The sequence below is a fragment of the Hirsutella rhossiliensis genome (genome assembly GCF_020360975.1).
Source record: "Hirsutella rhossiliensis strain HR02 chromosome Unknown scaffold00012, whole genome shotgun sequence".
Classification (NCBI taxonomy): domain Eukaryota; kingdom Fungi; phylum Ascomycota; class Sordariomycetes; order Hypocreales; family Ophiocordycipitaceae; genus Hirsutella; species Hirsutella rhossiliensis.
Window position 1 is genome coordinate 1,417,052 of NW_025408678.1, and position 18,475 is coordinate 1,435,526.

The 18,475-nt window shown below is 59.2% G+C and overlaps 6 protein-coding genes across 6 annotated transcripts; 2 read left to right on the top strand and 4 right to left on the bottom strand.

Moving 5' to 3' along the window:
- Nucleotides 1-2,618: 2,618 nt before the first annotated feature.
- Nucleotides 2,619-3,283, top strand: HRG_09389 (dynactin subunit p25; the record flags this gene model as incomplete). Its single annotated transcript, XM_044867860.1, has 2 exons — nt 2,619-2,657; nt 2,714-3,283. The coding sequence occupies 2 exons, from the start codon at nt 2,619-2,621 to the stop codon at nt 3,281-3,283; spliced, it is 609 nt and encodes a 202-aa protein (XP_044717120.1).
- A 381-nt stretch (nt 3,284-3,664) lies between these two features.
- HRG_09390 (glycosyltransferase family 25 protein) lies at nt 3,665-4,960 on the bottom strand (the record flags this gene model as incomplete). The annotated part of the gene is made up of 3 exons (XM_044867861.1): nt 3,665-4,457; nt 4,527-4,741; nt 4,793-4,960. 3 exons carry the CDS (start codon nt 4,958-4,960, stop codon nt 3,665-3,667), a joined length of 1,176 nt encoding a protein of 391 aa, XP_044717121.1.
- Nucleotides 4,961-9,391: 4,431 nt separating this feature from the next.
- On the top strand, nt 9,392-11,124 carry HRG_09391 (major facilitator superfamily domain-containing protein; the record flags this gene model as incomplete). Its single annotated transcript, XM_044867862.1, has 2 exons — nt 9,392-10,751; nt 10,814-11,124. 2 exons carry the CDS (start codon nt 9,392-9,394, stop codon nt 11,122-11,124), a joined length of 1,671 nt encoding a protein of 556 aa, XP_044717122.1.
- Nucleotides 11,125-11,359: 235 nt separating this feature from the next.
- On the bottom strand, nt 11,360-13,339 carry HRG_09392 (major facilitator superfamily domain-containing protein; the record flags this gene model as incomplete). Its single annotated transcript, XM_044867863.1, has 9 exons — nt 11,360-11,516; nt 11,585-11,705; nt 11,773-11,931; nt 11,994-12,186; nt 12,268-12,372; nt 12,447-12,617; nt 12,693-12,755; nt 12,820-13,179; nt 13,253-13,339. 9 exons carry the CDS (start codon nt 13,337-13,339, stop codon nt 11,360-11,362), a joined length of 1,416 nt encoding a protein of 471 aa, XP_044717123.1.
- A 603-nt stretch (nt 13,340-13,942) lies between these two features.
- HRG_09393 (asparagine synthase domain-containing protein) lies at nt 13,943-16,273 on the bottom strand (the record flags this gene model as incomplete). Its single annotated transcript, XM_044867864.1, has 5 exons — nt 13,943-15,024; nt 15,086-15,344; nt 15,412-15,495; nt 15,558-16,021; nt 16,096-16,273. The coding sequence occupies 5 exons, from the start codon at nt 16,271-16,273 to the stop codon at nt 13,943-13,945; spliced, it is 2,067 nt and encodes a 688-aa protein (XP_044717124.1).
- A 428-nt stretch (nt 16,274-16,701) lies between these two features.
- Nucleotides 16,702-18,022, bottom strand: HRG_09394 (2OG-Fe(II) oxygenase superfamily domain-containing protein; the record flags this gene model as incomplete). The annotated part of the gene is made up of 3 exons (XM_044867865.1): nt 16,702-17,484; nt 17,543-17,611; nt 17,672-18,022. 3 exons carry the CDS (start codon nt 18,020-18,022, stop codon nt 16,702-16,704), a joined length of 1,203 nt encoding a protein of 400 aa, XP_044717125.1.
- Between the last annotated feature and the right edge of the window lie 453 nt (nt 18,023-18,475).

Genomic DNA, 18,475 nt, shown 5'->3' on the forward strand with positions numbered 1-18,475 from the left:
GGGCCGTTTTGGTTTTATTCTTGGTTGCGTCTTCCTAGGCAAATGCTAATTAATAGCATACTCCGTAATTAGCGGCCCTGCTGCATTCTTCCATCGAAGGCTGCCTCGACCCGACCGTGCCGCGTTCAAAGCATTACGACATCGATTTGTCGTCCAAAGCTCCCTCGCCATTCCCTTTCCGGAGCCCAACGCTCTTGCCCCTCTCTGCCCCTCTCTGCCCCCTCAGACTCGCAACGGGCAGCGCCTGTCCTCGTTCAAGATGTTTGACGTCGCTTCATGAAACGACCGAGTATAGCTGGATCAACGGAGGCGAGCGCCTCCAACTATACGAGCCCGGAGGCTGTCATCCCGTAATGATCCATCATGTATCGCACAATCGTTATCGAATCGTAGAAAAGTTGGATTTGGCCGTTACTCGACCATCTGGCTTGCTCACGACCATCGACTCGATCGCTGCGTCGCCATTCAGGTGGGCATTTCTCTCACGTCGCTTCCCGGACGCGATTTTAGCATCCTACGCGCTCTTTCTGGACCAGTGACGGCTCCGCACCCGGTCCATGCGGCTGCTATCGATGCGCACGATGCCATCTCGAGCATCTTGGATGAATTCGACATCCAAGAACCCAACGGAACACATAAATGCCATGTAGTAGCTGCCACGCAAGGAAATCTCAAAGACCTATCACCTGTTTCCGATTCGTATTACTCGAGAGTTGGCTGCGAAACTGACCATGGCCGTCGCTTTGTTCACTCACGGGGCTTTGTCCACGGAGGTCTGTTCATGGCTATTTGCTATGCCGACTCTCGGCCCAACAAAACTGAGGGGATTTTCTAGACATTCATCTTCACAATGTACCAATCAAACTTCCATCGAGCTTTGACAACCTCTCCATCGACCAGCTTAGGAAAGGTTTGGCGAGCCCGAGACGGTTCCTGTCAGCCGTGCTGATGGGAAACCACTGCCGCCCAATGTTCCAACCCACGCAGCGGTGCCGCTATATCTCGGCGAGAAGGCTCAAGAGTTCACCCTGATGGACGCGCAGGACCTTATTCTCAGTGGTCTTGGGGAGTCGTTTGCTCCGGCCAAGGCCATGGAGCAGCGTCCTAGAAAGGACCGCAACACACTAAGGTCGAAGAGAGCACCAGAATCATTTTTGGAGCCCGAAGCGGCGCTCTCGTATCCATCATACGTATGGAGCCTCGGAATGGCCATCTGAGAGATCCTAGGCATGAAATTCATCTTCAGCGAGATGGAGACGGTAGACGAGGCTGTGGTTTAGCAGCTTGACGTCCTGGGTTCTCGGCATTTTCCAGCAAGCTGGCGAGAGCACTGGCGGCCAAACACGGAGAAAGGAATGCGAATACCGCGCCAGCTCAAAGGGGATCGGGCGATTGGCCTCCCCTTGAGCGGGCATTTGAAGAATTCGTACAAAAGTATAAGGAAAAACGAGAGGCGACGGGGACCTTCAGCGATGAGGAGACGCAAGCAATTCTCAATTGAATGCGAGGCATGCTGAAGTGTCGGCCCGAGGAACGGTTAACAGTAGACGAGGTGCTTGGGTCCGATTGGATGGTCAAGTAGGCATTGCCTGGCTTGCAGTAGCCGGAGAAAGGCCTTGCCGTCGAAATAAGTGGGAGGACAGCTCCATGGAGATCTGCCTTGACGCCTTCTCAAACTGCATACAATGTGAAGACGGCGGCGAGTCTTATAGGTGGTACTTCGCTATATCATGGCAGAAGGAGGGCTTCTGGGAGGCCATCGTAGCAGGGGTCGGGAGGGCGATGAAGCGCTACGTAACCGCGGCTGGGAGCAAATCAGAAAACGGATGCTCACAGCAATGAAGTTGGCGTGCTGCTATCTTTAGCCACGCTTGTCCTGCCCTTGTTGGTGCGGTGCCGCGGCGCAAGAGTCGATGCAGGTCGCCTACGGTATGTGTCGTACCTCGGAGCACCTGCAGGGCACGATTCTTCACGTCGTACGGCAGAGGCACGTCCGCGAGACAGCAAGGGACGGTCGGCGCCCTGTGTGCTCTGCTTCGTCGGCGGACGGCCCCGCTCTCCTGCCCGTCGTCGCAGTGCAGAGGACACGACACGGGAGGAGATGGCGCGGCAATAAGGCCAAGCCCGCGCTGCAGGGACGGGCCGTTTCAGGGCCTCTTGGCTCCTCTGGCGGGCGCCTCGAGGTCCCGGACATGGCTGTTGGTTCATGCTGGGCCACGCGACAGACTCCCGAGGTCGATGCCGTGTCGTCGTCGGCTTGTTTCCCCAGATTCGAGGCGGCAGTCCCCGGTCGTTGATCAGGTCATTTGTAGCGTTGGTTGTGGACCCATCTGCCTAGCCGCCGCCGAGGTTCAACGCCGTCTCGGGAGGCGACACAAGTTCCATTGACAGGAAGCAAGGCGGCTGGGGTAGAAAGTGTCGGCAAGGCACGCAGCGAATGGATGGCCTCATCGGCAGACCGCCGTTAATTAGCTCCAGGTAGGCAGAGTTGGCCGCTTGCTCCCGATAGGCGGACGGCAAAGAGTTTTCCCGCTGCTAGGTACGTACCCGCCCACCCATCCAATGGGCCTTGTTCACCGCCAGCTTCATCGGCGTCACACCCTCTTCAAAGCTTCACCATGTCGCGTCGCCCGGCAAAGGGAGATTACATCGAGACCGTGAGTGCGCCCAGGACCCCGACATCCACTCATGTTCCTCTGCTGACCGATCCCAGGACACGGGCAACAAGGTGGCCCGCAAGGCCATCCTCGTCGGCACCCAAAACATCATGCTCGGCGGCAAGACGGTCATCCAGCCCGAGTGCATGATCCGCGGCGACCTCGTCCGCACCGCCCCCTCGTCCTCGTCCTCGGCCTCGGCCACCGGCTCCACCGCCCCCGCAAACACCACCGCCGTCGCCATTGGCCGCTACTGCTTCCTCTCGCGGGGCGTGCTGCTGCGCCCGCCCGGCAGACTCTACAAGGGCGTCTTCACCTACATGCCCCTGCGCCTCGGCGACCACGTCTTTGTCGGCCAGGGATCCGTCGTCCAGGCCGCCACCGTCGGCACCCACGTCCACATTGGCGCGCGCTGCGCCGTCAACGAGTTTGCCATAATCAAGGATTACGTAAAGGTTCTCGACGACACCGTCGTGCCCGCCTTCATGGTCATCCCCAGCTTCTCCCTCGTCGCTGGCCAGCCTGCCCGGATCATTGGCGAGATCCCCGAAGGCGGCCACGACGACTTTGAGCTGCGCGAGCTGTACAAGACGGTTGGCAACAATCCCCAGCCGCCGGCGCAATGAGCTCGGGCGGGAGCTGTGATGCACCAAGGACTGGAAGCTTTACGCAAGCATTGGCCTGGTGGCGTTAGCCCGCAAGCATCAGGACGAGCGCAGCCTCGACTGCGCGCCGCTAGATCGGGACACAGTCTCCCAGCTGGCTATTCTACCGTAGGCGCTCCGTCGTTGTGCTCTCGTACAGGCCGCTGACGGCAATCACAGGGTTGAGACAAGAGGAACAAGAGCGACACGCAAGAGAGAATGCTGCCCGCTATTCATGATTACATCATCTAAATCATATGCACGCCATGCTACGACCAAAACGCCATTCACCGCATGATCAAGTTCTATCCGAGAGCCAACGCTGGCAGAGAAAGGAGAAGGGAGCACCTAGGACGACGTCTACTAGAGTTCGGGAAACTGATCAATGTAGTCGGTGCCGCCGGCCAGTAAGACATCGGCGTTGAGCCTGACACTCCAGCGAATCATGTCCGTCTCGGCCTTGGGCCTGAAGCCTTCGCCGTGGTTGTCAATGTCGCTCGAGTCCTTGTTGAAGCCGATGGGCCGGTGGTGCTGGAAGTAGCCGGGCTGCGACGTCAGGCAGTTGTGTCGCGGCCGGCCCTTGTCGCCCTCGCAGAAGTAGCGGAGGAGAAAGTCGAACTTGTCTGAGGCTTCCCTCAGGGCAATGTGGCGAAGCATCTTGCGGGCGCCGGCCTGGCTGACGGCGTAGGCGAGGGTGCATATGCCCTCCTGGACGTGGTGGACGGCGGTGGTGTGCTCGGGATAGTTGTCCTTGAGGGTAAAGGGGGAGTTGAGACTCCAGAGGTGGCTGCGTCCGGGGACGGTGGCGTCGTCGCGATGGATAACGCGACCCTTGGGAATCGTCTTGCTCTCCTCAAAGGGGAAGCTCATGCCGCAGTGGCCGACCCAGAGCACGTCCCAATCGTCGCCGTACGGGGAGACGTTGGGGGGAATGGTCTGCGGCAAACGGTCAAAGGAGATTTCGGGCACGGCGGACAGCGACTCGGCGTTGGGGCGAGGGTAGGTGGGATCGGCATAGACGGCCCTGTTGGCGCGCAGAGGCTGCGTCAAGGCTCGGGTCGACAGGGCAAAGTCGCGGAGCTGGCGTCGGATGGAAATGTCCCAGTCGGTGTCGTCTTCGATGATCAGGGCCGACGACAGATTCTGCCGGACGATTCTAAGCACGTCAGCCCCCGTATCTACTCGACCCGACTCCTGGTGGTGTGGGGTGGAGCAAGGAACCCACTGTTGGACGGCATTCATATGTCCGCGCCACGAGCCCAGGCTTGCGCCTTTGATGTGGTCTCCGGACTCGGTCTTGGGGACGGCCTTTACAGGGACGGCGGTGTCGATGACGCCGTCGACGAATTCGACGGCGAGGTTGCTAAGGGCGGCGCCGAGGACCATGCCGTCGCGGCGGTCGGTGCGCTCGGACAGGCCAACGACGAGAATTTTCTCAAACTGGGCGTGTTAGCCGATGAGCAAGCGGCGCACAAGTTGGGCGAGACATACGCCCAGCGTGGCATTGTTGATGTCGTCGAGGAGCGAGGGAGAGTTTCCCCAGCGGCGCGAGCTCACGGCGACGGCCGAGGGACCCTGGCGGAGGACGACGACGAGCATGAAGAAGAGGGCGGCGCCGAGGGCCCAGACGACGCGCCTGGGGAAGCCCGGCTGCAGCATCTTGTCGTCTGCGGGAGAAGGCGACTGTGATGGGGTGGTGAAGAAAAGACGGAGCGCAAGACGGAGCGCAAGACAGGCGAAGGCTCGGGGACGAGGCCTGTTTTGACGGAGGTAGCTCCAGGGAGTCGAGGAGGCCTCGACTAGCCATGGGGGGCATTATTAATACGGGCAGATATTTAATTAATCCCATTTTATCCCTTTTTGTCTCCTCTTACGTATTTCACTTTTATCGAAGCCCAGGGCTATAGGTGGGTGGCGAACTATATTCCAGAGTGTATGACTTATCGATGTCAGTAAATTGCGTAAGTGGGATATAGGTCTGCATGCAGGGTGGGTGGGCGACGAGAGGACGGCATCGTGAGACTCCAGGCAGACTGGGGGAAGGCGAGGCCGGGAGTCATTCGCGCGGCATTGCGCGGGTAAAAGGCGGTGGTGTCGCTTGACACGAGGGGGAGGGGAGACTTGCGTCTTCAGGTCGTCGCCGCGGCTGTCCGTTTTGCTTCGGCATCGGGCAGGCGGGCCATGGAGGAGGAGGAGGAGGAGGAGGAGGAGGAGGAGGAGGAGGAGCGGCTTTTTTTTTGGCACTAACACGACGACGGCCTCGGCTTGGCGGAGGGGGGGAGGGGGGAGTGGATTGGATCAAGGTACCCGCCCCGTCAGACGGGAAAAAAAGCCCGTCATGTGCCAGTCGCTCTCCATCTTGTTTCGGATTCTTCTCGTCTCTCTTTTTTTCCCTCGACACTTTTGTTGACTCGGCTCCGACAGTACAGTTCTCGTGGGGGGGGGGGGTTCATCCAAAACCCCCATCACTCATGTCTTGTGCGCGTGAGTGGCGCGTCGTGAGTGGCGCATCATGACTTGTTGCCGCGCGCGGGGGGGGCCGAAGGTTTGCGCCTGGCTGGCGAGCACACCGTGGGCAGACCAACGAGGGTGGAGGCTTCGTGGCGCACGCGCCTAAAAAGGGAGTCGTCGGCGAAAGTAACGGCAGGGTGGGTGGAAAGCGCTTGGTGTCGAAAAGACGAGGTTCGCGGGGATAAGTAAGCTCTCGCTTCCCAGGAAATTAGATTGACATTTGACTCCTTGCTTCGGCCCGCGGGCGCTGAAAGATTAGCTGATGCTGTTGTGCCGGACTCAAAAGGAGCTCTATTGGCATCCTATTAATTGTTAAGTATTATTACTATTTGCACCGTAGTATATATCTATTCGGCCTAACCCGCTAAAGTAAAAGTACCTAGATATTACTAGCTACCTAGTACTTTATATTGGCTGTCTCTTAATAGCTAATCCTTAGATATTTTCTAGAGAGCTCTAACTTTAGAAAAGCATACTTAAGCGCCTAAGCTAGTAGGGGAGGGGTCCCCTTCAAGGAGGGGCCTTACTATAGGGGTTTATCCCCTGCGCGAGGTAAGCGTAACGTATAAGACAAGACTTTAAGATACTTAGGATATTTAGAAGATAACTAAGATATATATCGCTTAATTAAAAAAGGATTTCTAGAAAATCTAAGCTAAATAGAGATTTACTACGGGGCAAATAGTAAATATTCATAGTAATACTCTAATTATTAGCCCATGCAGTTTTAAGCTTTAAGTACGGATGGATACGTACCCGATAGTTACAAGCTGCCCTGCGCGTCGCCCTCGCTCTCTTTTTAGGGCGCATGGGCCATAATTGTTCCTCCCACGTAACTGTAGTTCTGCCGTCGGGCTTGATAGCTGTCACCCGAGCCCGACCAGCGCGTGTCACAGACCAATGTCTAGGAACTACCAGCGGGCTCAACACCGGAGGGTGCGCCTGCTAGTGACGGAAGCAGACGAGGGCACCCACCAAGCATCGACAAGAGCAGGCAGCATTTTCATTCAAGCCTGCACTGATAAACTTGCCCGCCAAAGCAGGCTTTCCCGGCAACCACAAACACCAGGCAGAGAGACGGCGCTGAAGCGTCAGCATCAAGACCGCTCCCACGAGAAGCGGCGAGGCCTGGCCTTGGATATGTAGCGTCGCTGGACATGAGACTCTTGCCCGGTGGCTGGGGGAGGGCGTGTAGTGCATGGTTACTGGGTACTTGCTTCATCTCACCATCGCCTACGTGTCTCCCGAGGACCACCGAGTCGCCGTCCTCCTTTGAGACGATGGACTTGTCGGCATTCTCACATGCCCTCGGAGTCACTTTTATTACGCTGTGGCGTCCCGCACTCGTGGAATATACGGCGTATTTCCCGCGGTAATCAATATGCCCCAGTCTTCCTTCGTGTACGTGACGTGGCCAAGTAATTAACGAAGCGTCCCAATCGAATATATGCACTAAATTAGGCAGAAACACTAGTGATGCTAGTCCCGGGCCTAAAGACTTGCTTGGCTGGTGCCCGCGCGAGCTAGTCTGCTAGAACCTGCCGCTTCGGGCGCCATAGCCTCTTCCTATAGGCGCATGTCCGTCTCATGCCTGGTGCTAGAAGAGGTCGCGTTAAGAGCCCCTAGTACGAAAAGCGAGCGATTTGATAATCAAGGTTCTTGCCGGTATGAACATGTACTGCAATTACATGGCATGCGACTCGTACGCCGCTGCTTTCCCCCGACAACGACCCTCTAGACGGCGAGTGAGGGCTATCTAGTCTCGTACATGCCTTCATAACTTACACCAAGTACGTATTCAGACGGGTCGATTTCCAGGACGACGGCTGGCAATGAAGTCGGAACGTGGCGATTTCTGTGGCGGGCGTCGCCATCAAATCACGTCCCCGCGTCTCGGGGAGTACACGTTGAGGAGAACATGACGCTGTATCCATGCCGGTGGCAGACTTGTTTAATAATCAGTTTGTGTACTTTTTGCTTGTGCGTTTTATGTTGGCAGGTGTTTTAATAGTCTCCCTTTTTATGGCGACATGGACATACAAATACTTCAAGCAACGATATCGTTGAGATTCTTCCGAAGAGCCACAGGCCGTCTGAGCACGATCCAGGGTCTTTGTCCGTGCTCAGAACCAAGCACTAGTGCTCTTGACCACCGGCTCTCCGGCCAACAGTCGTCAGTGTCACAGCAGACCAAAGCGACGGATTGACAAATCAAAATGCTCGACACCAGGGCGGATCTCCCGAGGGCTGCGCATGCCCGACGCCCGCTCGCCAAAACCCTGCATGCCCCGGCTGTGAGACACGGCGAGCGGTACCGGATCGACGCCGACGATGCATCGGGCCTCAATGGGCAGACGAGTAATTAATTACCAGGACGGTACGTACCTGACTTACAGGCCTCGTCGTGCTTCACCGGGTATTCGCATGCGTACAGTGAGGACTACGTAGCAACTTGAGCATCGCCGCCGGCGAGGTGGTCCATTGCTCTGCCCGTTGCGACCGGGGAAGGGAGGGGCGCAGGAAGGCCGTGTCTCGGGGGAATATAAACCTCGATAGACTGACTTCCTTTTTGTCCATAAGCGGTCCGCGAGGGCGTCCAACGCCGACTTGCGGCGCCAATGACAAGGCAAGCCGCGAACGAGTTCCAAGGGCGCGTAGCCAATACCAAGCTGGCTGTTGTTTCCAACGAGAGGACAGGGCAAGTGGCCATGGCCTGTAGGAGCGCATCCCGCCCAGGTGCAACGTCGGACGTGTGTGACACCGAGTGGAAAAGTGGTTGAGTCTGTGCAACCATGCCACTGTCCTCGGCGATAGAGATGGGTGTTCGTGCATGTACAGTTGGTGTTCGGTGCAAGATTTGATTACCGCATCATGCCATGGGCCGCTCATGTGCTCGTCCTCCGAAGCCCTCTCCCTCTTCAGTCATCCCCTGCCGATCTGGAGCTTCCTGTCTGGCATCCCCGGGTTGGATTTGCAGCACCCTGTCGTCGACCCAGACAAGCAGTCGTTAAACTCCGTCCTCCCTGCCCACAACTCGCCCATCATTGGGACGGATCCCTCTGCCGGACCCATCTCGTAGCAGCAAGGAAAAAGAAAACATCGCCCAACAGTTGGCCAGGCAGGATGCATGGGGTCGTGGCGCGAAGAAGAAAGAAAAGCGAGTCCTTCAGTGACAGCAGACGCGGTACAGGAGATGCTGTTCAGGCAAAGCATCGCCATCAACGTCATTCTGTGTACTCTGTACACCCCACAAGGATCCCCATCGGTTGAGTGGCCTTGGCTTCCGAGCTGAAGGAGCAGGGGGGCCCCAGATCACCAAGCCGACATCATCAATCCCCGAGACGCATCCCCATCCCTGGCCTACGCCCCGGCCGATTTGAATAGCCCATATACCCGCCGCATCTCGGCCCCTGCGCCAGCCGGTTTCTGCCTTGTTCTCATCCCCTCTGTAGCTGCTCGACTGGCTTCCATTGTCCGTCCGTTGGCCATTGTCCTCATCCACACATCACCGTCCATCACCTGCCCTCCGTGGAAGCCTGCCCCCCCAGCAGGAAGCCTAGCCCGGCGACCGAAGACACGATGCCGACTGCGGAGGCAGACGACGGCCTGCGCGCCGATGCCGAGGCCGAGCGCTGCATCAGCACTGAGAGAACGCCGCTGCTGCTGTCGTCACACCAATCCGAGAACCGAGGCGCCGCCGACGACAACCCGCCAAAATGGGAGGAGACAACCGTCATCGTCGAGGACATGTCCTTTGCCCGGCTGGCGCTCATCATGAGCGCGGCCTGGGTGGGCGTCTTCCTCAGCGCCCTCGACTCAACCATCATTGCCACCCTCTCGGCGCCCATCTCGAGCGAGTTCCACTCGCTAAGCCTGCTTTCGTGGCTGGCCACCGCCTATCTCATGTCCACTGCCGCTTCCCAGCCGATATCGGGCCGTCTGACCGACATCTTCGGCCGCGGACCGGGCTTGGTCTTTAGCAATCTCTTCTTCGCCGTCGGTAACCTCATCTGCGGTCTGTCCACGAGCCGGTATACCATCATCCTCGGCCGAGTCGTCGCAGGCATCGGCGGCGGCGGCTTAATGAGCATCCCGACCTTTCTCGGGTCCGACCTAGTCCCGCTGCGCAACCGAGGGCTCGTCAGCGGCATTTCAAACCTGTGGTATAGCCTTGGCGCCATGACGGGGACCCTTCTCGGCGGCTTTCTCAACGACTATACCGGCCTGGGCTGGCGACTGGCCTTCTTCATCCAGGCGCCGCCTGCTCTCCTCTCTGCCCTCGTCGTTCTCCTCATGGTCAAAGTACCCCCGAAGCAATCGCAAAAGTCGTACCTCGCGCGTGTCGACTTCCTTGGCGTCTTCTTGATCCTCTCGTTCCTCGTGCTCCTAGTTCTGGGGCTCAACTCGGGCAGCGTCCGGGTCCCTTGGATACGCCCGTTGCCGTGCGTCTCGCTTTCGGCCGCCATGTTTATCGCCTTCATTTTTTGGGAAAATAAAGCAAGCCAGCCCATCATCCCCGTCAAGTTGCTGCTCGATCGGACCGTGCTGGCGGCGTGCCTGACCAGCCTCTTATCCTCCATGCTCGCCATGACCTCCATATTTTACGTTCCACTCTATCTGCAGGTGCTTGGGAATACGCCTTCCAAAGCCGGTCTCAAGATTTTCCCCTCGTCTGTTGGCATCTCGATTGGGGCTCTCGGGGCAGGTTTTATCATGAGGAGGACTGGCCGCTACACCAACCTGGGCGTCATGAGCGTACTGGTTCTGATCGCCGGTATCGTCTTGTACACCTTGCAGAAGGAGAGCAGTCCGTTTTGGTTGACGAGCGTGGCCGTCTTTATCTTCGGAGTCGGGTACAATTCCGCTTGTACAGTGGTTCAAGTGGCTTGCGTCGCGGCAGCGGATCAGTCGGAGCAAGCCGTCATCACGTCCACCATGTGTAAGCACCCCTTTCCCTGTCGTTGCTGCTTGAAAAGATTCTGATGTCACCTTGCACCTTAGACCTCGCTCGGAGTTTAGGCGGCACCTCTGGCATTACTCTGGCGTCGGCCGTCTTTCAGGGCAATCTCCGCTCGGGCCTACAGAGGCGGTTTGGCTCAGAACCAAGAGCCCCCGAAATCATAGGCCGCATCCTCGACAACCTTAGCGAGATGCGACATCTGCCCGCGGGGTGGTATGAGGGGGTAATGGAGGCGTATATGGCGGCGTTTCGGGGCGTTTGGCTGACCATGCTTGGCTGGGCGGCGCTGGCGTTGATGTGTATTTCCCTCATCAAGCAGCACAAGTTGCACTCGTCGCTAGATCGGCGGTAGGGGTTGCAGGCCTCTTGTCTCGATGCGTGTATCCGCGTCTTTGAGTCGTCTGGGCGTTAAAGGTTTCGTGGTGGACAGGGCAACGACGGGCTCTGTCGTAAGCATTATTATATTCCTAGTTTAATAACATCATCAGACCTCAAAGGCGGCAAACGACGCCCAATGACCCTCTGAGCTCGCACGGCCAGTAGCCACACACCTCGGCGTGCCGTCTTCTGCGCAGAATTAGCCCTTCTCAGTACGTATAGCGGAATGTGGCAATCTCGAAATCCGTCTTGTCCTGGCTCTCGTCGGCCGCGAGGTGCAATCCTGCCAAGCTGGTGGGGTCTATCAAGGGGCTCGATTCGCGACGCGTCCTGTCTCTGGCCTCGTTTTGGCGGATACAGATGGTCCTGTCGTCCGTGAAGGGTTTAGAATATCGCAAGTCGCGGCGGGGGAGGGAGCTGGGCCGAGTACTAACCAATAGACCATGCCACAAACCGCCATCATGACAAAGGAGAAGATCATGACGCCGATGCCGAGATGGTATTGGGGCTTTTGGCTCTCGAGGAAAAACTGTGGGCCGACCATGTTTCCCACCGCTTTCATCTCATGTTAATCACCACTGCTCGGGCCACCTGGCGTCGAAGAATGAGGGACTCGAAATACCGTAAGAAATGGCCATGGAGACGGATACGAAGCTCTTCTTTGTGGCCCCCGCCGTGTTGGAAGAGATAAGACTCATGGCCAGGACCCACGAGACGTTGTAGAATCCGGTCAAGTACAACCCCATGAGAGCAGCAATGCGGTTCTTGGTCACGTCGACGACTTTTTCACTCCTGGTCAGCCATGGTCAGTTAAACAAACATAGGAGCGGGTATGTGGCATACGTTGCACTATGACGACCCCGGCGAGGGCGGGGAAGCAGGAAAGCACCCAGAGGAGGCATCGGATGTTGGGAATATAGAGGGCCACTATCGACGCCGCGACCTGGGCGACGAGGGCGACAAATCCCTGAGGAGCTGCCAGCAGCACGGTTGTTGTCTTGGAGTAGCCAAAACCAGACAAAATCAGGGGGTTGAACTGCAAAGGAGCCGTATCAGCGATTGTCTCCTGTCACGAGCCCGTCGGTTTGCGGTCGAAGTTGGGCTGGGATGATCTCACGTTGGTAATGCCGGCATTCGTAATGGACTGGCAAACGCCAAACACAAAGACGGTCCAATACTTGGCATCTTTTGTGGCCTCGACCACATGGCTCAGCTTCCATCCCTGACGAGACGATTGTAGTCAGTCTCGAGTCGGGCGCGAGACGCGGTGGCAGGATCGAACGGCGGAGCGATTACCTTGCGCATATCCTCGCCGGTTTGGTTTTCTTGGGTTCTGAGTTTGGCCTCTTCGCGCTCCGTTTTGGAGAGGAACCAGGCAGTGCCGTGGCTGTCCGGGATGGCCACTAGACAGACGATGCCGACGAAGATGGTGCTTCCGCCGTAGATCAAGAACAAAGCCTGGTCGTACTTGCCGCGTCAGCGCCCTGAACCTCTTCTTGTCCAGATCCATACACCTTTCTTTCCTCGTCTGCCGGTGCATACTTTCCATACTGGGATTCCTGTGCGCATCCCGCCGATCGCGTAGGCAAGAATGCCCCCAAAGATCTAGCCACCGACAACGTGAGCGGATAACCGTGCTCTACGAGCGCATCCTGATGGGTCCACATACACCTGAGAAGGGGCCGAACCACAGGGCAGCGCGAAGAGGCTGCTCCTCGCGCCGGTACCAGCAGGCGGTGATGACGATGCACGAGGGCAACAGCCCGGCCTCGAGAACGCCCAGACAGAAACGCACGGTGGCGGCGGCGGCGAAGCTGGTGCAGGCGGCCATGGTGCAGAGGCAGCCCCCCCATAGGATCAAGGAAGAGCCGAGATACTTGCCAATGGGCAGGTGGGTCAGCAGCCACGAGGTAGGGAGCTCCATCAGCAGGTAGCCAATGTAGAAGATGGAACCGAGCCAGGAGTACTGCTGGCCGTGGAGATGGAGGTCGTTGCCCATGCCCAGGACGGCGGCGTATGCCAGTGAGTTCTACGGCAGAACCATGACTTGTTCAGATCCCCTCTCTCTCTGCGGAGTCGGTTGCACGAGAATGAGCGCGAACCTTGTCTAGGTGGGCGAGAAACGAGGCCAGCAGTAAGAGCGGCAGCAAGTAGAGGTCGATCTTCCCAAGGACCGACGAGGGCTTCATGGTGCCGGCTGCCGCGATTCACGACGAGCGTCTTTTTCGATGGCCGCTGGTTTGAAAGACGAGTCTTGCGTCTTGTCGCGGCTCGGGGCGCCCAGGCTCTGCGTCTTTGGAAGGGAGAAGCAAGACACGTGTCGCCCGTCTGCAGGTAGAAGTAGGGGGGCTGCTTCACCTGATGCACGGTCAGCTGGTGCCAGACAGAGAGAGATGGCGGCCGCTTTAGAATGGCTCGGAAGCGTTGACGACGGGAGATGATGGCGAGGAGGGGTGGTACTGAGGGATGGGAACTCGAGGTCGACGAACAGAAGGAAGAGAGTAACTCCATTTGCAAGCATGTACTTTGTCCGGTGGGTGACCTGGTGTGCAGCTCGAGTATGGCGGCATTCTCGCGGTACATTTGGTGTAACCCGGATGTCGAAGCGGGATGGAAATCGATGATGGGCGAAGAATATGTCTCGAACGTTTGTACTACATCTACCGACCACCTACCCTGCACCCAGGGGCGTCTCTCTACTCTTGTCTGTTATCAATGCAGGACCACGGCAGCAGGTACAAAACTCGGGATTAACATTGGCTGAGCGAGTATATTGCCCCCCAAGCCCGCAGCTATCGGGAGTCCCCCGAGGTTGCCACGTCGGCCCTCGCGATGCCAAAGCGCTTGCCCAGGATGATCCACTGGCAGCACAAGTTGAGGCTGCGCATGGCCGCCAGGTCGCCGTCCACAAAGGCCCGCTGGGGGAACGCGCGCACGGCGTGCCAGTCGAGGAAGCCGAGGGCGTCGACGCCGTCCTTCGTCAGCAGGCGCAGGTACAGGCGATGCAGCGGGCCGTGGACAGGGTAGACGACGGGGGCTGTGTAGGCGTGCTTGCGGCGGGCATAGACCTCGGCCGTGACAAAGGGGCGGACCGCCTCGCGCAGGATCCACTTGTCGACGAAGCCGGCGCCGTCGTATCGCAGCTTGACGCTGGGCGGGAGGCCGTTGGCGTACTCGGTCAGCCCATGGTCGAGAAAGGGCGTGCGCGCCTCGACCGAGTGCGCCATCTCGGTGCGGTCGCCGAGGCAGCTGAGGATGCTGTTGGCCAGGTGGCACTTTGTCCAGGCGTAGAGACCCGAGTGCAGCGGGTGCCAGGCCTGCCGCATGCGCTGCTTGGCGCGGCACGACAGCCCGACGGCCAGCGCCGGCAGCGGCCTGGGCTGCGCCACGCCCCGCGCCCAAACCTCGGCGGGCGGCTGGTACAGGCCCCCGGCCAGCGCCATCGTCGCCGTCGCCAGCCCGCCGAGCTCGCGCGCCGCCGCCTGGTCCGTGCCGCCGCTGTGGCTGTGGACTGTAGCGCCCCTGCCGCGCAGCGTAGCCGCCAACCGGGCCGTCTCGTCCCTGTGCAGCCGCCCGCGCTCCTCGTCGCCCATGGCCAGCCCCGGCATCGCGGCGTCGCTCTCGGCCAGAAAGTCGGGCACAAACATGGGATAGCCCGCAAACTGCTCGTCGGAGCCCTCGCCCGTGAGCACCACCGGGTACCCCAGCCGCCGCGGCAGCCGCGAAAGGGCAAATTTGCCGACAAAGTTGAGGTTCATGTTGTGGTGCTCGCAGTGCCACGTCGCCTCCTCCAGGTCGCCCGCCAGCTCCTCCTCACCCACCAGCAGCTGGTGATGCTCCACGCCCAACCACGCCGCCGTGCGCTCGGCAATGTCTGGCTCGTCGTCCGTCAGTCACTGCATGGGGGGCGGATGCGATGCCTGTCGGCCACGTACCAGACTCGTCGAGCCCGCTGGCCTTGTCGAAGCCAATGCTGAAGCACGCGATGCCCTCTCTCGCCTCCTTGCTACCCATCTTCTCTCCCCGCTCCCGCACCAGGTGGGCCACGATGCCCGCCAGCGCCGACGAGTCGATGCCGCCGGACAGGTAGATGCCCACGGGCACGTCGGCCCGCAGACGCAGCCGGATCGCCTCCACTAGCCTCTCACGCACCCCGGCTACCATGGCCTCCTCGCTGCGCCCGTCTACTCGGTGCTGCGCGTTCCGGGAGTCAGTCACGCAGACTATGGTGGCGGAGAGAGGCGCGGAGGCTTGCACATGCCTTGTCGGGATACTCCATGTCCCAGTACTCACGCGTTTCAACAGGCCCAAACGCGCTGCACACGAGGTATTGGCCTGGCTGGACCTGGCCGCGAACCGTCCGTCAGACTCTCGGTCAAAAGGGCGGGCGCCCGCCCCCTCGCTCACCTTTTGCACGCCTCGGAATAGGGTGCGGCTCCCCAGCTGCCAGCTGTCGTCGACGAGGGCCCGCACATCCCACTGCGGCCTCCAGCCTAGCGGCAGGAATGCCTTGGCTTCGGCAGCCATCAAGAGGCGGCCCTCGACAATGGTCCAGAACAGGGGCTTGATGCCGTACCGGTCGCGCGCCGCCACGAACAGCTGCGTCCTCGCGTCGTACAGGCACAGGGCAAACTCGCCGCGGAGCTGCTCGAGGAACGAGGTGCCGTGGTACTTGTACAGGGCGATGACGAGCTCTGAGTCGCTGTGGCCCTGGAACTCGTGTCCAAACTGCCGACAGAGGCCGTGCTGGATGCGGTCGTAGTCGTATATCTCGCCGTTGACCACGGCGTGGATACCGTCCTCGACGTCGTGCATGGGCTGGTGCCCGTCGGGCGTCAGGTCGTTGATGGCGAGACGGCAATGGCCAAGGGCTGCGCGACCAGACACCGCGTGAGCCGAGTCCCGCTGAAAGCCAGAGCAGCAACGGGGAAGAAGAGGCAGTTACCGACGCGACCGTCCTCGCTGATCCATTGGCCTCGAGAGTCGGGCCCTCGATGGGCAATCATCTCGAGGCTCTCGTCCAGCTCCCTGACAATCTTGGACCTCACATCACTATTCACCACCTTTTCCCTTTGGGCGCCGTCGTGACCCTCGAGGGCTACAATCACGCTGATGCCGCACATTGCCTCGACCGATTTGCTTGGAAAAAAAGTCGAAATTCTACTCCTCCAGGCCGATGGCCACGAGTCTGTTCCTTGTACTGGGCAACGTCAAGCGACAGGAAGGAAGCTACATCTATTTATCCAGGCCCTCGAAGCGACTCGAGGGGAGCGAATCCACTGACATGCCTTGGTCCCAACCGTCACGGCCTGACGAACGACACGAGGACGTGCGTCTATGTATGCATACGTGCAGCGAGGCGGGAACCGTTCGCCCTCATGATTCCGCCGTTATGCTTGGCCCAAGACACTCCATACGCTACTTGGATTTCACGGGACGCAGTGGCGACCATGCCCCCGCAATGACGGCTTTGTCTGATCTACCACGATGCTTTCTTCGGTCATGCTATGCGCCGCTTACATATAGATTCTGTTGATATTACAGCCGCCGCCTAGCCGGTGGACGCCTTCTGCCCCTGCAGGGCTCGTGCCGCGAGCTCCGGATACCACCTCCGCCCAACTTCAGGGTGGCTGGTGAGGCGTGCAGTAAAGATGCCCAGCCCGGGGCTCTCGAGGTGGTATTTTGCAAAATAGGCCTCGGCATCCGACTTGACCTGCTCATCCTTGACCAGGTCGGCAATGTGCGCCGGCATCTTCAGCGACAGCAGCTCCTTGTTGCTCAGGTCTGGTTTGAGTGTCTGGAAAGTGGGAAAGGAAAAGCGTGGCCCCAGCGAGCGGCCCCCGGCGTCGAAAAAGTGCCCCGACCGTAGACTCACGCGATGGGTCGTCGCGGTGCAGACGCCGCCCGTCATGGACTCGAGCGAGCGCCCGACGTTGACCACCAGGGTCTCGGGCAGAGGCGGCACCGGGACCCAAGCCCCGGCCTTGTTCTGCGCTTCGAGCCCAGCGTGTGGCGTCGCCTGCAGGAGGTATGTGAGGAACCCGCCGTCCTTGTGCGGCCCAACGCCCTGCGAGAGGCCGTCGAGCGCATCGGAGTGCCCATTGCCGCTCCTTTCTCCGTGTCCATTGGCAGACGGTGGCGACGGCGGAACTGGGTACTTGAGCAGCGAGAGTTTGTTGCGCGGCGGGTTGCCAAAGAACTTGGCCATCGCCGCCGGCTCCAGGTCCAGTGCCTCGGCCACCAAGCTGGTCATGACTTGTCCCAGCTTGGAAGTGGCAGAGAGATACGCCTCAATCGCCCGGCGGAAGCCAGGCACTGCCCTTTCATCCGGCCACTGCGGTGAGGGAGGGCGTCAGCGTTTGCTCAGTCAACCCCTTCGGCCACAGACATACCTGGTTCGGGCCCTGGACGTTGTGCCAGATGGGCTCATCGGGCCCTGGGGCGCGCTGTGGAGTGAGAAACTAGCCACTGAGTCAAAACGGACGTTGCGTATGTGCGGTCAGCCGACTCTATCAACTTACATCAAACATTTCGCGATGGTCTACTCTCCTGGCCGTCCTCTCACACCCCATTCGTGAGTATCCCAGGAAATGCTTGCTGTTCATCATGTCCATCTCCAGCTTCGTCTCAAGGGGCGCATTGCACAGGGTGGTTGCCTTTTGTACGAAATCCTCCTGCACCTCGGCGGGAACCCACCGCGTCGTGCCCTTGAGGTAGAAGAAGCCGACAACCACGAGCGCCTCTCGGAGATTAGCCAGGAAGATGGGCTTCTTACTAGGCGAGTGGATGAGGGAGAGGTCAAGCACAGGTATGGAGGTGAAGCCGGGAGCGTCGCCTCCTGCCCCGTGGGTCTCGGCAACCATGATCGGCATTATTGCGACTTGGAGATGAACGGCCTGGCCTCAAATTCAAAGGAAATTACAGGCAACACTCGTCGTTGGATGCTGGCCAGCTTGGACGCGAGGGTCAGCGACGGCGCCCACTTCAACTTATTCTCCTCCACTTAACCCTGCATCCCGATCGACAGACCAAGGCTCGACATGCTGCGTTTCCGCAAGGGGCCCGCAAGGAAAGCCCTGCCGACGCGCGGTCAGGCTGTCAGATAGACAACGGAGTCCTGAGCCGAAGAGGATCGAGCATGCACCCAGTATGGATTCCCGTGTTGCATGTCTGCATTGGACCTGGACGCACTGTAGAATCACGGGCGAGGCGGGACATGTTGGCTGGCGAATCAAGCTTGTCCCGTATTGAGCCGAGACTTCGCGACAACCATCCCGCGGGAACTAAAGGCCCGGATAGCCAATAGCCAGCCACGGAGGGAGTTA